Raw genomic sequence first — 20037 nt, forward strand, 5'->3', positions numbered from 1 at the left:
GCCTCCCAGACTGACCGGGCTAGCTCTGCTCTAGCTAGCGTCCTAAACACAGACACGGCAGGAGCTAGTGCCTCAAGTATAGACCCAGGTGGGTGGGCGGGCGGGCAGGCTCAAACACCGTGGGCTAGCACATTCCATAATCTCCACACAGCTATTTTTTTAGCGCACTAGGTGGAGTCAGTCTACCAGGCCAGGAGGCACGCTACCAGCTGCAGTGTAGACATCCTGAGGCAGGGACTTGCTATCTGTGGCACAACTCACAGCTGCACAGCACTGGGTACAATCTGGGCACTAAGGGCCTGATTTTTAGGGGTATATAGCCCCCACCGCTCCACCTAAAGTCACGGGGCTGCAGGTGCTCAATGCTTCTGAAAATCAGCCCTAAGAAAAGCAGAACGGGCTGCAGAAGCCACAGACAGATGGAATAAAGCAGGTGTTATGGGGTGGTGCCTGGCTCTGCATGATGGGGGCATGCACCCACCCCCACTGCACCCTCTCTGACACTGACCCCACCCACCCCCAACACTGCACTTGCTCACCACCCACCTCCTGGGGACCTGCACCCACCCCGCCATAGTGCTCACCCTGCCAGGGATCCTCTACAAACTCCACGTGCTTGGGAGCAGGTGGGGCAGCGGGGTCCCGCCCTTCCCTGGGTGTGTTGGGGGAGGCATCAGGCTCACTCTCCCCAGGGACCCCTCCATTCTCTCTCTAGGGGGGTCTGGGTTCCACTAGCGTCCCCTCCATTCTCTGGGGGGTCCCCCCAGGGGCCCCTCCATTCTCTTGGCGGGGGGGGGAGCCTGAGTCCCTCCCAGGGGCCCCTCCATTCTCTCGGGGGGGGAGCAGGTGGGGGCCCCTCCATTCTCTTGGCGGGGGGGGGGAGTCTGAGTCCCTCCCAGGGGCCCCTCCACGCTCTCCAGTGAGGTGGGTGGGGGGACCGGAAGTGCGGCTGCCCCCTACCCGGTCAGGTGACCGGAAGGAGGCCGTGTCAGGGGAGGGGGGTGGAGCGGAGCGGAGCGGAGCCGCCTGTGACCGCCGCTCTCTCCGGCAGCTGGCGATGGACGCCCGGCAGCAGGTGGTGGCGCGAGCCGGGGCCGCGTTCCGCTCGGGCCGGTCCCGCCCGCTGGAGTTCCGGCTCCGGCAGCTGCGGGCCCTGGAGCGGATGGTGAAGGAGAAGGAGCCGGAGATCGCCGCCGCCCTGCGCGCGGATCTGCACAAGGTGCCCGGTGCCCCCCTGGTCCCCACGGGCCGGCCGGGCCCGGCCTGTGCCCCGGGGCCCGAGCGTACCCCGAGCTGCGCCGGGCTGGGGAGCGACGCCTCAGGCCTGGGGTGGGCGAGTCCTGCCGGTCCTGCAGCCGCCTGCGCCCCCGGCTCCTGTCAGGGCGGGACCCGTTGGCTGAGGCCGAAGGGGGGGCAGGGAGGGGCAGCTCAGGGGTTGGCGCATTGGCCTGCTAAGCCCAGGGTGGTGAGTTCAATCCCCACTTAGGGATCTGGGGCAAAGTCAGTCCTTGGTCCGGCTAGTGAAGGCAGGGGGCTGGCCTCGACCTTTCGGGGTCCCTTCCAGTTCTAGGAGATGGGATATCTCCGTATATAGGCTCTGAAGCAGAGTCACGTCTGTTGTATAAATGTGTCCCCAGGGGAAATGTCCCAATCACCTCCCCGCTGTTGTGCAATGTGCCCACTGCGAAGGAGACCGCGCAGTCAACTCAATGCAGGTTCAGCTTGTGCTAATTGTATTGGCCATCGTCCTGTTTCTGGCTCTGGGTGTCAATATGGCTCCATTGCTTTGGCGTTCACTTACAGAGCACCCTGTTATTTATGACAGAGCGAATGCAATGCATTCAGTTTCGAGATTATGGGAGTGTTGGGGGAGATCGCCCTGATGGTGGACAACCTTCCTACGTGGGTCGCCCCTAAGTCTGTTCCCAAGAATATAATGACGCTGACAGATGAGGTCTACATCCACCATGAACCGCTGGGTGTGGTCCTGGTCATTGGGGCTTGGAATTACCCCTTTGTCCTGATTATGCAGCCTCTAATAGGGGCCATTGCAGCAGGTATGGTATAATCCTTATGCCTTGTTTTGTTGGCCTTTACGGTCATCTTTTCTCTCCTTAGTGTGTTACAGGCTCAAGCAGACAACACATTGTCCTGATTTTTGTCTCTTAGGAAATGCTGTAGTAATCAAACCTTCAGAGATAAGTGAAAATACAGCAAAACTTGTAGCTGAGCTGATCCCACAGTATATTGACAAGGTCAGTAAAAGCCAACACTCCTGACAGTTCTGTTATTTTTAGTTGTTTGTTTGTTTTGTAGTGCCTGGGCTCTACGGATACAAACTTTGTATCCGTATCTGATCCACGATCCGCAAACATGATCCGTGGATATCTGCAGATATGAAATGGATATCTGCAGGGCTCTAGACATAAAATTTGGATCCACATCCATCCGTAAACATTGTCCGCAGACATAAAGTAGATATCTGCAGGGCTCTGCCAATCCAAGTTCCATCATGCCAAGTACTGTACCGGCGTGTACCAAAGATGGTCTCTGCCCTACAGAGTTTGCAGGTGGATGCAACAAACAGACAGGGTGGAGGGGGAGCACACGCTAACGGTGAGACTATTCTGAACAACAGGATCAACAGAGGGGAGTTTATGGAGGGATTAGAAGGAAAATCGTGAGGTGGCTTTGCAGGTGTCCATGAGGAGCTCATGCATGAGGGAATGTTCCAGGCAGTTAGTGTCTTGTAAAGTCAAGCAGACTGAGCCTTTCCGGTCAGTGTTCCGAGCTGCATCTGAAGGATCTGGAGTGAACAGCTCACATCAGGCGTGGGAGACATTTTGCAGTGTTGAGATTTCTAGGCAAACAGTCCAAATGGGATGGTGGCTCTGCATTTGCAATGACCTTGTCATGCAGTGACAGCAAAGTAATGATCTAGTGTTACAAATCTCTTGACCTTTATTGCACCAAAGTCAAGTCAGTTACACAAACGTCTTGCTCTTTCTGCCTGCATTTGAAGGACCTGTACCCAGTTATTAATGGAGGGGTCACGGAGACAACTGAGCTGCTAAAGGAGAGGTTTGATCACATCTTCTATACCGGGAGTTCCCAAGTGGGCAAAATTGTCATGGAAGCTGCTGCCAAGCACCTCACCCCTGTCACGCTTGAACTGGGTGGAAAAAGTCCGTGTTACATTGATAAGGACTGCAACCTGGACATTGCCTGCAGGTGAGCTCGTCCTCTGGGGGTCAGTTGCTGGGGGCGGGGAGAAGTCCATGAGGAGTGTTTGTGGCTCTCACAGTTGGACACATGCCTCTCTGATTATGGTGGCGGCTTATGGCCAGACTCTCCTTTCCTACGCTGGTTTCTCTCTGTCTGGGGGTTTTGGTTGGCTCCCACTTGACCCCCCCTTCTGCTTGTTTGAGTTTTGGCAAATAGAAACTGAAAGATGTTAGACAAAGGCCAAATACTCGCCTATTATTTCAGCTGTTCCCCATGGCCATAAACTCCCTTTCCCATATATGAACATATAGCAAGACAATCAATCAAAGAGGCTCAACAAATGTATCCTATTTACGGCCCCAACAGATGTATTCTATATACCCCTAAAAGGGAATTTAAAAATTCCATAGGTCAGCAGAATGTATGCACGTTAAGTCATTTGTTACTGGGTATAAAAAGGCTTGCTCTACGCTTGTAAGGTGTGCTCCTCCCTCTGGCATGAGTCGAGGGGGACACCCGCTCAGCTGACTGATCAATAAAGAACTTGAAGCCGTCTTCTAGACTCCCGTGCCTCCTTGGGGTAATTGGGCAGCTCCAGGGGGAAACGAGCCCATTTGGCTAACAAATGGCGACCACGAAGGGACTTCTCTCCCTGTAGAGGGCACTGACCGACGGCCGAGGGCGATTCCGAGGAGTGGCCACCTCGAGCGGTTGCTTTGCTCGGGCCTCGGATCGTCACAATCGGCCGGGGCGGCTGTGTCCTCTCTAAAGAGAACTCTGAAGGACACGGAAGCAAGACGGCTTCAGAAGAAGGGGAAGTCTGACTGCCGGACGTGGCCACTTCGGGCGGTAAGTGCGTTTACCTCCTGGGTTTGAGGAATAACGCCCCCGAGGTGTGGGTTGGACAGTGGAAATCCCCTAGGCAGCCTGTATACGGGAAGGTATGTTAACATCATTGTAGCTTTGTAAATGTCTTATTGTTGTGTTTTTGGTTAAAGGGTAAGCAAATAACGGCCAATGAGTAACGTAACTAACTCCACAAGTCCATGGGCCGTTTTTAACAATTATTGGGACTTGGAGCAACCTCAGGGATTACTCTTGTCTATAGGAAGGGTAATCTTGTTTCTCCTCTTAATGGTGTGTTGGAAACCGAGATTGTAACTGATTAAAGGATCTGTGTGAAAGATGAATGAGTGCCGCTGACAGGTCTGAGGCTTAAGCTGACTTCAGCCGCCCCAAGACTCCTGCGAGGGGAAACCCGATGACCAGGATATCTTGATTGCAAGGGGGGTCAGCCGAACCTCGGGACCCAGCGGATATCTGAGTTAGAACTAGATCTATACCTCTTTCCCCTCTTGATATCTCTGTCTCAGAAAACTCTGGGTAAAGCATAATGGGGTCCGGACAAAGCACCTTCTCCTGGACACCCCTGGGATGTATGCTGGATAACTGGAAGGCGTTTAGACGCCAGGCTAATTATGGAATTGTATTATGTAAAGAAAAGCTTGTAAAATTCTGTACTCTTGAATGGATGACATTCGGGGTGGAATGGCCCGAGGGAGGGACGCTCAAACCAGGGATTGTACAACCAGTACATAGCATTGTGACCTGGGATGGGCATTGGGACCAATATCCCTATATAGATATTTGGCAGGACCTTGTGGCCAATCATCCCCCATGGTTACAGAAATGTAAAATACAAACTATTAAAACCTTAATGGCCCGTGCCCCTGTTAGGAAACCCTGTTTCCCTGTTAAGAAATCTTGTCTGCGGGCTGTGATTCCCTCTGCCACTGATCCTATGCCCCCTCCCCCTTTGTATCCTGGCCTCCCCGTTCTGGCATCCTCAATTGAAATCCCCACCCCCTCCTCTGAGGATAATGCCTCAACTGAAAGGGGTGAGCCAAGCGACCAGGACTTTTCCAAACGGGAGCCCCTTCCGATCTCTCTGAGCTCCCCGGTGTCTAACCACACCAGGAGCAAGGGTGGCCCGGTACTCCAAGGGCCCCTGCAACAGAATTATTTGTGTCCACTGCGGGAAACTGTAGCCCCTGAGGGTAATCTCACTATGGTATATGTTCCCTTTACCACTAGTGAGCTATATAATTGTAAGGGGCTTCGGGCAAAAATATAGAGGAACTTTTAGAAATAGCCATGAAGGTTTATGATAGGAGGGATGATGAGGAGCGAAAGAAAGGGGCCCGTGTTTTGGCCATGGCCCTGAGAGAAGGATATGCAGAAAGGGGGGACAAGGTTAAGGAGAAGCCAGGGCCACTTGGGAGGGGACGGGGCCCCCGCCTGGGTCGAAATCAGTGCGCTATCTGTAGGAAAGAGGGGCACTGGAAGAATGAATGTCCCCGGTGACAGGCCATGGGAAAGGAACGTAAAGATAAAACCCCGTCCCTTCCCATCCTCTACAACAGTACAGGACGTTCAGGGGAGGGATCTTCCCCATAGGGAAGCCGAGGGACCCAGCGGCCCCTCCTGGCGGCACAAGCTGCCAGTCTGGATCCCACAGTAAAAATTAATGTGGAGGGCCGCCCAATTGAAGCCCTTATTGATACTGGGGCCACTCTTAGTTTGTTCCCCCTTAGTAAGGCTCCCCGAGGTAGAGCTCGGGAATGTGCCATGGTACAGGGGATAGAGGGACAAACTACAGCTTTGGAAAAAACTTTGCCTCTCCTAGTAAAGGTAGGGGACCGCCAAATTTCCCACCAATTTGTTTGCAGCCCCTCTTGCCCCATCGCGCTGCTCGGACGAGATATTCTTACTAAACTACAGGCAGAAATCTCGTTTGATAAAGGGACTATGGAAGTTAGAATCCCTAAGCAGCAGGCCTCAAATTACCAGATGGCCCTGATAAGTGCTAGGAATCACCTCCCGGAATGCCGGGAGAGGAATGAAGAAAGCCAGCTGTCAGGGGTTAACCTTGAGGTTTGGGCAGAGGAGGGAGGCGTCGCTCGAGCCCGGAATGCTTCACCAGTGCATATTTCCCTTAAGGAAGGAAGCAGCCCAGTCCGAATTCGACAATACCCTCTTAAGCTGACTACTAGAATTGGGTTAAAACCTCTGATTCAAAAGTTTCTGCAGTGTGGGTGGATCAGGGAAGGCACGTCCCCATATAACACTCCGATAATGGGAGTGCCTAAGCCTAATGGGCAGTATCGGTTGGTCCAGGACCTGAGACAGGTTAACAAGTTAATAGAGGCTCCCTATCCAGTCGTCCCAAATCCCCATACTATTTTGGGCCAAGTTCCCAAAGAGCACAATTGGTTCTCTGTAGTAGACCTAAAAGATGCCTTCTTTTCCATCCCCCTTGATTTGGAATCTCAGAAACTGTTTGCCTTCGAGTGGGAGGACCCAGATACTCACTATAAGGCTCAATACCTCTGGACCGTTGTCCCACAAGGACTTACCTGTGCACCCGAGATTTTTGGCAGCCAGTTGAGAAGGGACCTTGCCCCATTCCTGGCTAGACACCCCTCATGTAACATAGTCCAGTATTGCGATGATTTGCTCTTAAGTACTGAAACAGAGGCAGCCTGTAAAGAGCAGACTGTAAAGCTCCTGAATTACCTTGGGGCACAGGGGTATAAGGTCTCAAAGGAAAAAGCCCAACTGGTTAAGCAGCAGGTCACTTTCTTGGGTATCATTTGTGCCAGGGAAGTCGTAGTCTGGGTAAAGAAAGAATCCAGGTGATACTCAATAGCCCTCAACCCCGGCACCCCCGAGAATTAAGGGCTTTTCTGGGATTGACTGGCTTTTGTCGGCTCTGGATCCCTGACTACGGGGGAAGAGCCAAACCACTGTATGAATCCTTAACTAAAGAAGGTCTGCTCCATTGGACGTGGGAGATGGGAAAAGCATTTCGAGAGCTAAAAGAAGCCTTGGTTCAGCCTCCCGCTCTAGCCCTCCCAGACCTCCGGAGGCTGAACAACGCAGATATAATACTATGGAAACAGGTTTCCGGGTTGCAATCTGTCTTGTTGCAGCTTCATCGATACGTGGCGCCATTCCAGGCTCTCCCCTTGGACCAGACCGTGCATCCGTTCCGGATCGGTGACCAGGTCCTTGTCAAGAAGTGGAAACGCGACCCCCTTACACCACGGTGGGACGGCCCGCACACTGTCTCGCTCATCAGCCAAACTGCGGTCAAAGTTCTCGGGAGCGACAAATGGACACACCATACACGGGTAAAGCGGTTTCTGAGCCCTAGCCCGGAGACTGAACTAGCAGAAGAGGACACCGGCCCTCTGCCCACCCCGGCTCCGGACGCCCGGGGTGGCACAGGTGAAGACTCTACCTGGGAGTACCAGTACTTGGACGGACTAAAGGGACTGTTTAGAAAGAGATAATGAAATTGCTGCTAATATCTTTGTTTATATGCTTCCACCACTATTATGGTTGGGAGAATAGGTTTTTATAGCTAGGGGAGACAATAGCGAGTTCCTTCAATCTTAGTAGCTGCTGGGTTTGTGGAGGTCCAGGGGATTGGAATGAATGGCCTTGGGTAGCCCAGCCAGTGCCAGCTAAATGGTGGATTAGTAATTTAAGTATAGTCCACAAAGGAACAGAAGTTTGGGATGAGGATAGTATCCCTTGGCGACTCTATTCCTCTGAGATGGGGATCCTTTGTCTCAACCGAACAAAACCAGAAGGGGTGTATGTGGGCAAAAGCCAATGTGACTGGACCCTATCTCTAGGATTTGACTGCTATGATCACCCTAGTTGCCATACGTATGACTGTTCTAAATATCAGGGACGATGGAACCAAACCCACGTAAAACTCACTAATCATAGCTGGGTACAATGTTCCTACCAACAGCATACTGGTGAAGGCTGTAAGGCAGTTGGACAAGATGGATTCTTTGATGCCCTCTTTCTAAGTTGCCAGCGAGATAATACCGACAGTAAGGATCATGTGGTACGCTGGTATCAGTGGGCATGGCAACATTCTAATGGAACTCGGGTAACCCATTTTAATCATTTTTGGTCTACTACCAATAGCCCTAAATTTGGTTGTAATTGCGCTTGGAAGGAAGGGGCTGGGGCATGGAAATGTGAATACTGCAATCCTGATGGTACATCTATTGTACTAGGGGGGCCCTTGGAAATGGGTAACTCGTTGTATTACGAAGAACCGGGCCCCAAGGACTATCCCGAAACCTGGGATGGCCCCTTCGCGAATGGACAATGGGCCCTAAAAGGCCATTACTGGATATGTGGGCAACACGCATATCGGAGATTGCCTCCAAATTGGTCAGGAATATGTTATGTTGGGTACATTAGGCCCTTGTTCTTTCTACTACCACAAATTCAGGGAAATAAATTAGGAATTAAGGTATATGACGACTTGATTAGGGAAAGGCGGTCCGTTGATTCCGCATTAACAGCTGGAAGCTCCCAAAAGTGGGGAGCTCAAGAGTGGCCCCCTGAAAGAATTATACAGCATTATGGTCCAGCCACATGGAATCCTAATGAGTGGATCTCAGGGGCCAGGGAGCCCATTTACAACTTGAATCGGATAATTAGGCTGCAAGCCATCTTAGAAATAATAACTAATCAGACGGCTGCAGCTCTTGATCTCTTGTCCGATCAGTCCACTCAGATGAGGAATGTGCTCTACCAGCACCATCTAGTTCTTGATTATTTGCTGGCAGAGGAAGGGGGAATCTGTGCAAAATTAAACGAATCTAATTGCTGTTTACAAATAGATGATAATGGAAAGGCGGTAAAACAGCTAACAAAAGAAATGAGGAAGCTAGCCCATGTCCCAGTCCAAATATGGGGTGGGTGGAATACGGACTGGTTCCCGTCCTGGTTACCGCAACTGGGATGGCTCCGAGAAGGCCTTCTTCTCTTTGTACTCTTTATTACAACCCTATTATCCCTAGCATGCTTCGCTCCCTGTGTAGTTGCATTAGTCCGACGAATGGCTAATCAAATTGTACACCAATGCATGATGGCACTATATCAACCGGTTAAAGTTGAGGATTGGGGGCCATAGGGCTCTCAAAATGCTTTTAAGGGGGGAGAACCTTGTTAGACAAAGGCCAAATACTCGCCTATTATTTCAGCTGTTCCCCATGGCCATAAACTCCCTTTCCCATATATGAACATATAGCAAGACAATCAATCAAAGAGGCTCAACAAATGTATCCTATTTACGGCCCCAACAGATGTATTCTATATACCCCTAAAAGGGAATTTAAAAATTCCCTAGGTCAGCAGAATGTATGCACGTTAAGTCATTTGTTACTGGGTATAAAAAGGCTTGCTCTACGCTTGTAAGGTGTGCTCCTCCCTCTGGCATGAGTCGAGGGGGACACCCGCTCAGCTGACTGATCAATAAAGAACTTGAAGCCGTCTTCTAGACTCCCGTGCCTCCTTGGGGTAATTGGGCAGCTCCAGGGGGAAACGAGCCCATTTGGCTAACAAAGATGAACCTTTTATTTTAGCATATTTGGCTCTGTTAATGTTTTTTAAAAGCTTTTATCTAATTAGTTAAATACATTTGATGTAGCAGTTTGCACAGTTGATTATACTTGACTGTCCGCATTGGGCGAGGGAGGAGACTTTAAAAGGTGCAAAAATTAGCTTAAGCTGCCCCCTCGTTATTTAAATGGACCCAATCTTGCAAGTTGCTCCATGTGCAAGTAGCTGGCAGGACCGAGGCTGTGGTTTTGGATTTTTGTTTGTTTCATCCCATTCAGTTTCACAGCCATCCTGCAGAATCTAGAACAAAGGGCACAAGTCCAGAGTCCCCCAACAGCAATCTCAGAACACTCCCCCAGACTCGTGTCTGGCAGTTGCCGTGCCTTGATGGGACCCTGCTCTGTGAATTACTGAGCAGTACAAAACCAAATATTTAGAAAGCTGTTTTTAAAATAGGCGGCAACATTCTTTAAAGCAGCTGTTAGAGGCCTAATTCAGTAACTCCGCTTATTATGGATGCTGGGGTATTAACATTTTTCCTGCAGCAGAGCAAAAGAAAATGGGTCAGATTGAAAAGTTGCGGAGAAGAAGCATATTCTATTGTACGCTCATGACTCAGTTTTCCATTTGCCCGAGCAGAGCTTGAGTATCTCGTGTGGGGGCCCCAAGGCTTGCGTTAATTGTAAGAACGCAGAGTTCTTTAACGTAAGAAAATCATAGCATGGGACACATGACTTGGGTCGCGTTTCAGTCATTGCAGCCACTGAATTTTTTAATCCCACTTGAAATCTCTCTTTGACTTTCCCGGATTTGGTGGGTGGTACCGTCTTTCCCAGAACATCCAGCTATATATGCTTACATGCCTGTGCTCCTGTTTAATCTTGTAAAATGAGACTAAAACCTGCACTGTTTGTACAAACATGCACTAACGGTCTTGCTAGGCAGAGACTTTGGAAGGCTGCAGCCTGTAGATATGATCGACTGATAGCCAGTGCTGATGCAGCGTGTTACAGAAAGATAGCTGCTGTACCTTGATCAAGGCTCTTGCTCTAACTCTTGGCTATTTTTAATTAAAGCAGAACACTGCAGGGTTCAGGTGCTCTTGAATTGCTGGAGTTTGTGCTGCTGTGGATCCGTTGCTTTTTAACATCTGCGTGCAGCATTGGCTTCAGAATCCCCTGTCAGCATCAGCTGGGGGAATCCTGTGACTCTTAATGGGGGTTCCAATGAGATCATCTTATCTAGGTTTCAAAATTTGTTTACAGAGCACTAGAAAAGAGCACCATTGGGGTGTAGTCTCTGGTAAGAAGCATTCCTTCTCTCCCCACCATGACTCAGCCTCCTGCAGGGAGCTTTGCTCCTAGGAGATGCTGAACATCAAGCTAGTAATCGCTTCAGAATGGTTTGGGTGTGGTGCATCGGCAGTGCTCCAGGTAGAGATGTCTCTTTTTGTCAGTAAAACACTAGTAAATGGAGATCAATCCTTTTCTTCCTTCCTTAGACGGGTAGCTTGGGGGAAGTATTTGAACTGTGGGCAGACCTGCATCGCCCCCGATTACATCCTATGTGACCAGTCCATCCAGAACAAAGTAGTGGAGAATATCAAGAAGACTCTCAGGGTAAGTGTTAAGTGACGCGTGCTTTGCAAATCTGCGGCTGCTTTCCTTGTAATTGTAGCCGTGTGTGTTTTGCTCTTGTATTTCAGGCTCATGATGGTGTCAAGTGTGTGCCTTGGAATGTTTGTAAACTGCTTGACAACTCCAAAGCCCTTGTAGCAGTGCCAGATCTGGGGACTCACTCTGGCCTTGGCTACACTTGAGAAGTGCCGCAAGTACTCCACCTCTCCGAGGGGAATAGCTTGCAGCGCTGCAAGCGCTGATTACACTTTACAGCGCTGCGCTCGGGGGGAAGAGGGGTTCACACCTGAGCGCAGCAAGTTGCAGTGCTGTACAGCACCAGTGTAGCCAAGGCCTTAGTCAGACGGTCCCGCTCGTGTTTCCTAGTGTCGATTCAGTTTTCCCAAGCCTGTCGAGTTTCAGATCTGTGCTGTCAAGTGTAGCTGGAAATCCAGACCCGCAGAGAGCACACGAATACATTTCAAGGAAATGACAGGCACCTCCGAGGCTGAGAAACGGCCTCATCTGAGTCATGACAGGATTTGCAGCCTCTGCAGTAGTCCAGCGGATGGCTGTGCTGTCTCTGGCCTAGGAAGGGAGGTGCCAGATTATTGATCAAACATGTCCAGTTTTTAAACCCCACCCCCTTTTCTTTTCTCTTTTTTACAGGAATTCCATGGGGAAGATATAAAAAAATCTCCAGATTATGAAAGGATCGTCAACAAGCACCACTTTAAAAGGCTCGTGACACTGCTGGAAGGACAGAAGATAGCTTACGGAGGGGAGACTGATGAGGCTACGTGCTTTATAGGTATTCCTTCTGCATTTGCTTGGGACAAGAGGGTGGCATATAGGTGTTACCGTGATCCTTATGCCAGCTAGTGTCCGCTCCTCTCTGAGCTGATGTGTAGTCAGACTTCTGGCTCATTTCGCCTGTATTTAATCCAGTTGGTGCATATGATTAAAATAAAAAGCGAATATCTCCTCCTACTGCAGCCTAATGTTCCTATGGGACAGGTGTTTGGCGGCTGTTTCCGTGTTTTGATATAGCTATTCATTCTCCTCAGGTCTAGTATGAACAAAGCACTGGTGAATGGCAAAATAACAGACCAGCTTCAGTTTCCTCATTTTCAGGTCTTCCCTTCCCTCCTTCCCCCCAAGCTCTCAGGCTCCTGTTAATCTGTACAAATCTCTTCTAAGTCACAGAGACTTGTGGTACCTGTTTGGAAGTCACACCATGGTGCAAAGCCTCTGATTGTGCTCAGGTGGTGCCAACACCACAGGCATGAGGTCTGCCTTTTGCCTTCCCTTTTTAAAAGGGATAAAGCGTGGGGCTGGGATCCAGGAAACCCAGGTTTGTTCTCTGCTCTGCCACTGACTTCCTGTGTGACCTTGGGCAAGTCACTTGACCTAACTGCTAATGATACATAATGTAGCCTGGTCCTATAATAAATGCCAATTGGTACTCCGCTAAGGAGAGGAGACCCTTATGGTTCTTGCCCCAGGATCAGACACAACAGAGTCAAAACTGACAAGTTCAGTAACTTGTAGGGAACCCCAGGCTGTATGGGAAGGGTACTCACCTGGAGACCAAAACACAACCTTAACCACCTTTTATTAATACAATTAATAGAGACAAGAAAGCTCTGAACCACAGAAGCAAATAGCAATAATAGAGTATTAGAGAAATCTTAACTGTTATTCCTTGCCTAGCATATGCTCATACTTATATACTCACACCCCTTTCTTGGAGATCTGGTGGTCAGAGACGAGACAAAGGACCAGCCCTGTCTCTGGCATGCAAAATGGGTTTGATGGTCCGGATCCCCGGTGCTTGAAGATAGGTGATAAAGGATTGAAGGCTGGTGGGCTAGCTGCCTTCTTCACGTGGGTTCTTGCTTATATAAGGTCTGGGAATCAGCCTGAATATTCATACAAAAACTCTGCCTCCTCTGTCCATATCCAACTTCCTCACCTTCATAATATTGGGGTGCCTTTCCCTGATAGGCTAGCATATTCATCCTTATTGACTCATCCCTATTGCTAAAGCAAATTTGTGGTTAGATGTCTGCCAACAATCCTCTCTGAAAATATCCAAGCTTAGTATCAGTTCAGTATTCCTGCGGTTGCTCAGTCTCATGTCAACTTTTCTCATAAGCAAGCTAGTCCCAGTTCCTCAAAATCTAGGGCAACTGTTGGACCACTTTATTTGTGCTAAAGGTCAGAGGTCTATGCTTTACTTACACTAACTTGCTTAGGCCGGTGTCTGCCAGGATGCAGGCCTGTAGGTTCCTTGCGTTACTGCTAGTGAAATAAGGCTACTCTGGCCCTACGGACTACGTACCCACCTGACTAGAGCAACAAAACGGCGTTTATTTTCTTTGAAAATTGAGATGGGGATACTTGCTGAGCTAGATGCAGGAGAGTGGGTGGGGCTTCCTGAGCAGAGCATTTATTTCCCTATGTCCTAATTCAGTCTTCTCCCCTGTCTGTTGTAGCCCCGACTATACTCACTGATGTTAGCCCAGAATCCAAGATCATGAAAGAAGAGATTTTTGGCCCCCTCCTTCCAATCGTGACCATAAAGAGTGCGGATGAAGCAATTCAGTTCATAAATCAGCGGGAGAAGCCACTCGCCCTTTATTTATTTTCCAATGATAAAAAGGTAGGTCCTGGGCTCCAGAGTTGGACACACAACTCTGCCCTGCATATTATAAACACAGAGCCAGGTTCATTCTTGGCATAGCTTCATTAAGTGCGTTTGGCTTTAGCTCCTGTTAAATCCCAGCTCTTGGGTCCTCTGGAATCTGATATTCCCAAAGCTTCTGGAACTCCCCTATCCTTAATGGTGGCAGATTAAATCAATCTGTTTTGCCCTCACACCCAGGTGGGAACACAACATAGATGGGTCATTTTGACAAGTGGCTTCCCACCACTCCAGTGCTCGTCATAATAGCTCAGGGTGACCGGGCTCTCGAAACAGGTCAGGCCTGTTCATACACCACCAGAAGAGTGCTATGTAAGAATGTGTAGCTTGGCAACGTAGCAGAGACTGAAATACTAGCTCAGGTAAGGACACAGTCAGTAACAGAGGCTGGTAATCTTTAATTACAATATTAGGCAAGTTGTGGCCTCTGGACTTGCAAAGATTCTAGCTAGTACAGATCTTGTACAGACCACTGAATCGGCTATTGCTAGTGGGAACGTGATAAAACCAAATACATTATAAGGGAAAGGGGGCGGGGGTGTCTGTCTGCCTGGGAAAGCGAAGTTTAACCCAGCTGCTGGTGCAGTTCCATTGAGGGCTGTGGGGTTGTACTTGTGTAGCTAAGAGAATTTGTCATCTTGAATCTGAACTCCTAGTTCTAAAACAGGAAAGAACGCTGTTAATGCAGAGTATTAAGACTCTGTACAAAGGGTAGCTCCTCCTGCAAAAGACAGTTATCAGGCATCTCAAAGTCTGAGCATCAAAGGATCTTGTGCAGTCAGCACCAACTTCTTCATGGTGACACCTGGCCCTAGTTAGCCTGCTTGCCAGCCCTTGGAATACAGCTGAGATTTTATTACATTTATAGCCATATAAAACCTGCATCTCTTACGGGTGGCTTATTAGAGTGTTTCCTTAGTTGGCCAGTCTCTGGGTTCTCTCAGGGGAACTTTTCAAACCTTCCTTAGTCAGGGCTGACGAATTAGCGGCTGAATTCCGGAGCTGTGTGATGTAACCCTGATCAGCCACCCGTTCTCACCTCTTGATTCTCACTGCATTTAGCTTTGAAATATTTGTCCCTTTAAACATTTCTAAAACTTGACTCTATAGTGGTGATCTTAAAGCATTCATCACAATGCTGTAATCTGACAAGAGGCCAAGGAAAATGTTGGGTGCTACGTGAACACTACATGGTGCTGTTTTGGAGACTTCCACCTCCAAAAAAATGTCCCCATTAAATGTCTGGAGAAACAGAACATTTCTGAAGCCACAGGTAGTAAACTCAGTGAGCGGGTTCCCATCATCCCTAAATTTCTTTGTCAAGATAGTTTCTATCACGGTGTTGATCATCCCTCTAAAACTTTATATTAAACACAGCCAGTAGGTTATCTAGCATTGTATCGTCTGTTTGTGTTTTATTAGTTGATCAAAAGGATGATATCGGAGACCTCCAGCGGCGGTGTCACTGCAAACGATGTCATTATGCATTACACTCTCCCAGATCTGCCCTTCGGTGGAGTCGGTGAGTGACAGGAACTCTGTGTAATAAACCATGAGTGTGCTGTGTAGTCCTGCTCTCTGTATCTTACCCACTGGTTCTTTCTAATGATCACGTGACTGATCAGAGCCTTGTACAGCAGGCGGCCCCTCGTCCTTCTTAAATAAATACAGACAGCAGGTTCCCGTAAAAAGATGCTGGCCTGAATTCCCCGTTTATCCTCAGGACAGGTAGACACGCACCCATAGGCAGCTTCCAGCACACCCACATGTACTGCACCAACGTTCCTCCACCCTGGCCTGGAATGACCTCTTCTGCGGATGAGCCGCTAACTCTGTTTCCAGGCCCATTCAGTCCTTGGTCCCCCTGCTGAGAGTGCCATCAAGGGGTCCCGGTGTGGTGCAGACACTTGTTCTCTGGGAACGGGACTTAGACCCCCAAAGGTTTGACAAAGGGCAGGTTACTGAAGAGGAGTTGGGTTTCTAAAGGAACTTGTCTACGGTGCATATTCTGTGTCTTTGGCACTGCTAGCCTGGATGTGCCCAACGGATTAACTTGCCCAACCAATTGAATGCTAACTAATGTGTGTGTTGACACATTCAGGGAACAGTGGAATGGGCAACTACCATGGCAGACACAGCTTTGAGACCTTCTCCCATCGCCGCTCCTGCTTAATTAAGTCTCTGACCATGGAAAGTGTGAACAAAATCCGGTACCCGCCAAACAGTCAGAGGAAACTGGACTGGGCCAAGTTCTTCTTCTTGAAGCGATTTAACAAAGGCCGCCTGGGGCTCATTGCCCTGGCCCTGCTGGGAGCCATCCTGGCTGCGGTGATAAAGGTGAGCTTTGGGGCTCTGGTTTTCTGTACCATTGTGTGTTTTCAATGAAGGTTTATTTCTGAGCCCCGTTAGCGCATGGAGATCCCATTTCCCAGCCTTGCTCCTCTCCTGGAAGCTGGTCTACTGTAACTTTTGAGCTGAGATCTGTGTGAAAGCAGGGCCAGCCAGAAGCCCTCAAATCTGCTTCGATCTCACTTAGGCTAGCAGGATCCAGACCGGTAACAGGGCTGAGCTGATCCTTGGGCAAATCCTCTGAGTCTGCTAGGCCATTATTGCTCTAATTTGATGGGTAACGTGTGAGAAACTGAGTCCTTCTCCTGAAGAACGGGTTGGGACGTGGCTAGATGCAAGAGCTGCTTCCACCACTCTTTCCGCATTAGAGCTTTCTTTGGGAGTAGTTGGCTGGCTGGCTGCCTGGCTAACTAACTGAATGTGTGGCATTTGTAGCTGCGCATTGCTTACAGGGATACTGTGGAGGGGAAGGTTGGCTCTTGGCTCTGCTGCAGAAAGCCCATGTAACCTTGGACAAATCACTTCCCCATGTGGATGTGGGGCTACTTCCCTCCCTCCCAGAGGTGCTGTCAAGCTCTGGAGAGGGGGAGCAGGGCTGTCTGGGTGGCATGAAACTCTTGCAGTTTGGAGTAGATGGAGGATTCAAGACGGTCCATGATACAGAATGTCTTTAAAAGTCCAAATGAACAACTTCCAATAATACAGCAAACCAGGCACTACACCAGGGGTCGGCAACCTTTCAGAAGTGGTGTGCTGAGTCTTCATTTATTCACTCTCATTTAAGGTTTCGTGTGCCAGTAATAATTTTAATGTTTTTAGAACGTCTCTTTCTAGAAGTCTATAATATATAACTAAACTATTGTTGTATGTAAAGTAAATAAGGTTTTTAAAATGTTTAAGAAGCTTCATTTAAAATTAAATTAAAATGCAGAGCCCGCCGGTGCCCAGGACGGTGGCAGTGTGAGTGCCATTGAAAATCAGCTTGCGTGCCACAGGTTGCCTACCTCTGCACTACACGCTGCCTTGGGGGAAGTGAGGGTAACCAGGGGCTGGGTGTGCTGTCATGCCACACAGCATAATGTCAACCCTAACTTGTGAATCTTTCCTGCCACAGCCTGGGTAGACTTGTGGGCGGAGGGGAAGGGTAATACTAGATCAGCATGTCAGTAAAGACTGGTTGAATTGGAATCACCATTGGGGATCACATCCACTGTCCCTCTAGTGCCGTATCCTGTCTGACCATGGCCAGCCGGAGATGCAAGATCCCCACATCAGGCAATTGCAGGCTAATCGTTGCCCACATTAGGTCTCCACTCGTCAGAGATTGGCTTGAGCCCCGAAGCACACGGTTTTCTGTCCCTTCCCGAATTCTTTACCACCATGCATTATGAGATGAGGTCCCTCTTAAACTATTGTGCCAGTCTGTGACCAACTCTGTCTTTGAAATAAAACCTTATTCTACCATTTCCCCGCACCTCGTTACGTGCCGGCTCAGTGAAGCGGGCGACGTTTGGGTTTTCCCAGAATCAGTGGCCTGTGCTGAAGAGAAAAGCCCTGGGTGGTGTCTTGGCAGTGCAGACACTGTGCTGGCTCTGTCATTGCTCAGGAGCAACAGGTTTCAAAGCCCAGCTAGTCCTGCTGAAGCAAGAGAGGACTTTCCTTGTGTGGCGTATTACAGCCCCTGCTTGTAGAGGGGGGAATCTTTCAGAGCCATGGATGTGGGTACTGCGTGGAGTGAGCAGGCTTTCCTTCTGTCCATCACTCTGACTCTTGACCCTTACAGCCAGCTCACATGGGGTTGTGAACAGCTGATTCTTCTCTTGCATGCAGCATCTAGGCTGTGGATTCTACACTGTACTCAAAACGAGTCAAAAGGGGGTGAGAAGAGGGAATAAGAGACTGACAAGGGGGCCAGGAAAAGCAGTGCCTGTTGGATCCAGAGTTTGTTCAAGTGGGGAATGCGCACCCACCTTTGTTAATATCTAGGAGTTGGAATTTATTCCATCTTTCTGCTGAAGTTATACAAGCTCTTTCTTTGCCTTCACAGGTGGCCTACTCTTGAAGAAAAGAAGTGACCTGACCTGCTATAACCAATCCACAGTACTCGTACTCTGAGCGCACACTTTATGTAATGACCTTTTTCAACTTGAGAGTTTTACTTTTTTTCTATGAAATATTAAGGGCACAAAGCAATGAGAAGTAAAGTAAGAATGCACTAGCTCGTAACAGTGCTGGGGCTAGCACTTCGTGTTGATTTGAAAAGCCATGCGGCAATACAGGGATTAATGCAGCAGTGGGCATAAAGTATTGGTCGTGCAACCAGCGAGAAGAGAACTGCAAAGCAGGAAGCAGCAGCACCCTCCGTTGCTACTCCATGCTGTATCAAGACCGTGCTTATGTCTTCTCAGGACTGTCACCTCCTGAGCTCGCCCAGTCTTTGCTGGAGAAGTAGAACGTGGGCTTACGTTTCAGTCTGGGAGCCATCACCGTTCAGTTCCTCCAATGATTTTTCCAGAGTCCTCCAAAAAGAGGGAAATCAGGACCTGGTACACTTAATGTAAAGAGTAAAAGCCCAAAATAAAACAGAGGTAGCCTTTTGACATCTTAATGGGCAGATACATTTTCTTTAGAGTACTTCCCTTTTATGGTATCTGCCTAGTGTTGTAGTAAGTATCTTCCACACCTTGTAATTAGTCTTCTATGTCTTCCTTTCTGGTGTGGTGGAGACAGATTTTACTAATACTCAAGACTAATTCTGACTAAATGTACATTGAGGCTGCTGCTCACCTTCTAACCCAGGACATGTATCCCTAGAATCTCCCCCAGAAAAAAAAGATTGTCCACTCGTTAGCCCTGTGATTTAATCTGACCGCACAGTCAACTAGCTGCAGCTTCCAAAGTGAAAGACCTGCTACAACTGTTAGAGGATTGCAAGGTATCTGTCTTGTAATGCTGCAGTCACCTGTGCTCCTATCTGCCCGGCTTGCCTTTTGTGATGCAGGGGCTGTGTTTAGAGCATTAGGAACTAAAGAATTCACTCTTGGCATATTTCCATTTGCTGCTGGAGAGAAGCCAGAATATACTTTCAAGTGAAGTATACCTAATCTTATGAAGACACCAGTTAATTAACAAGGGACCTATTTCAGCTGAAGGGGAAGAGACTGGATAAACTTAAGCACTGGAAGAGGTTCCAACTTTTTAAAACAAATATTTTTAAACAATAAGGAAAATAACTTGATATACTATTAAATTTAACTGAAGAATTTATATTGAAAAATTATTTGCCTTTTGTTCAGTAGCTGGAAATGTATGCTGTTTAGTTAAATAGATTTTGAAAGTACTAAATAAACGCTGACTGACAAACAAGAATGAAGGGAGCTTTGTTGGCTCAATAGAGGAGGCAGTATAGATAAGTACCTGAGAGGGAGTCAGGAAACCGGGGTTATGTGCAGTTCTGCCACTGATTCCAGGCAAGGCTCTTCACCCGACTTTCCCCATTTGTAAACTGGGAATATTTTCCCCCCCAGAAAAAGCCCTTTAACCTCTAGGTGAACAGTGCTCTGAGGGGTAAGTTATTACAGATATTAACCTTTCATGCTCTGTTAGTATAGCCTGGTGCTGGGTATGACTACAGGTTAGGGAGGGAGCCAGCAAAACTCTACTGGAAGCTTCATGCTAGAGCTACCCGTATTATTGAAATCTCCA

The 20037-nt window shown here is 48.8% G+C and overlaps 2 protein-coding genes across 2 annotated transcripts; both read left to right on the forward strand.

Annotated features, from left to right (window-relative positions):
• The first annotated feature begins 998 nt into the window (after nucleotides 1-998).
• Nucleotides 999-19698, forward strand: ALDH3A2 (aldehyde dehydrogenase 3 family member A2). The gene is made up of 10 exons (XM_034752225.1): nucleotides 999-1219; nucleotides 1826-2057; nucleotides 2170-2255; nucleotides 3023-3231; nucleotides 11162-11279; nucleotides 11946-12087; nucleotides 13775-13941; nucleotides 15406-15505; nucleotides 16085-16320; nucleotides 18380-19698. Exons 1-10 carry the CDS (start codon nucleotides 1058-1060, stop codon nucleotides 18392-18394), a joined length of 1467 nt encoding a protein of 488 aa, XP_034608116.1. The 5' UTR covers nucleotides 999-1057; the 3' UTR covers nucleotides 18395-19698.
• Nucleotides 7744-9247, forward strand: LOC117867332. Its single transcript, XM_034752226.1, has 2 exons — nucleotides 7744-7761; nucleotides 7892-9247. The coding sequence occupies exons 1-2, from the start codon at nucleotides 7759-7761 to the stop codon at nucleotides 9230-9232; spliced, it is 1344 nt and encodes a 447-aa protein (XP_034608117.1). The 5' UTR covers nucleotides 7744-7758; the 3' UTR covers nucleotides 9233-9247.
• Nucleotides 19699-20037: the final 339 nt, after the last annotated feature.

The sequence above is a fragment of the Trachemys scripta genome, chromosome 18, assembly GCF_013100865.1.
Source record: "Trachemys scripta elegans isolate TJP31775 chromosome 18, CAS_Tse_1.0, whole genome shotgun sequence".
Taxonomy (NCBI): domain Eukaryota; kingdom Metazoa; phylum Chordata; order Testudines; family Emydidae; genus Trachemys; species Trachemys scripta.

Excerpts from the sequence above, each read along its gene's own strand:
- ALDH3A2 (XM_034752225.1), top strand. The coding sequence starts at position 1,058 with ATGGACGCCCGGCAGCAGGTGGTGGCGCGAGCCGGGGCCGCGTTCCGC. Across the intron at positions 1,220-1,825 it reads TGCGCGCGGATCTGCACAAG|AGCGAATGCAATGCATTCAG; the intron begins GTGCCCGGTGCC and ends TATTTATGACAG. Across the intron at positions 15,506-16,084 it reads TCTGCCCTTCGGTGGAGTCG|GGAACAGTGGAATGGGCAAC; the intron begins GTGAGTGACAGG and ends TGACACATTCAG.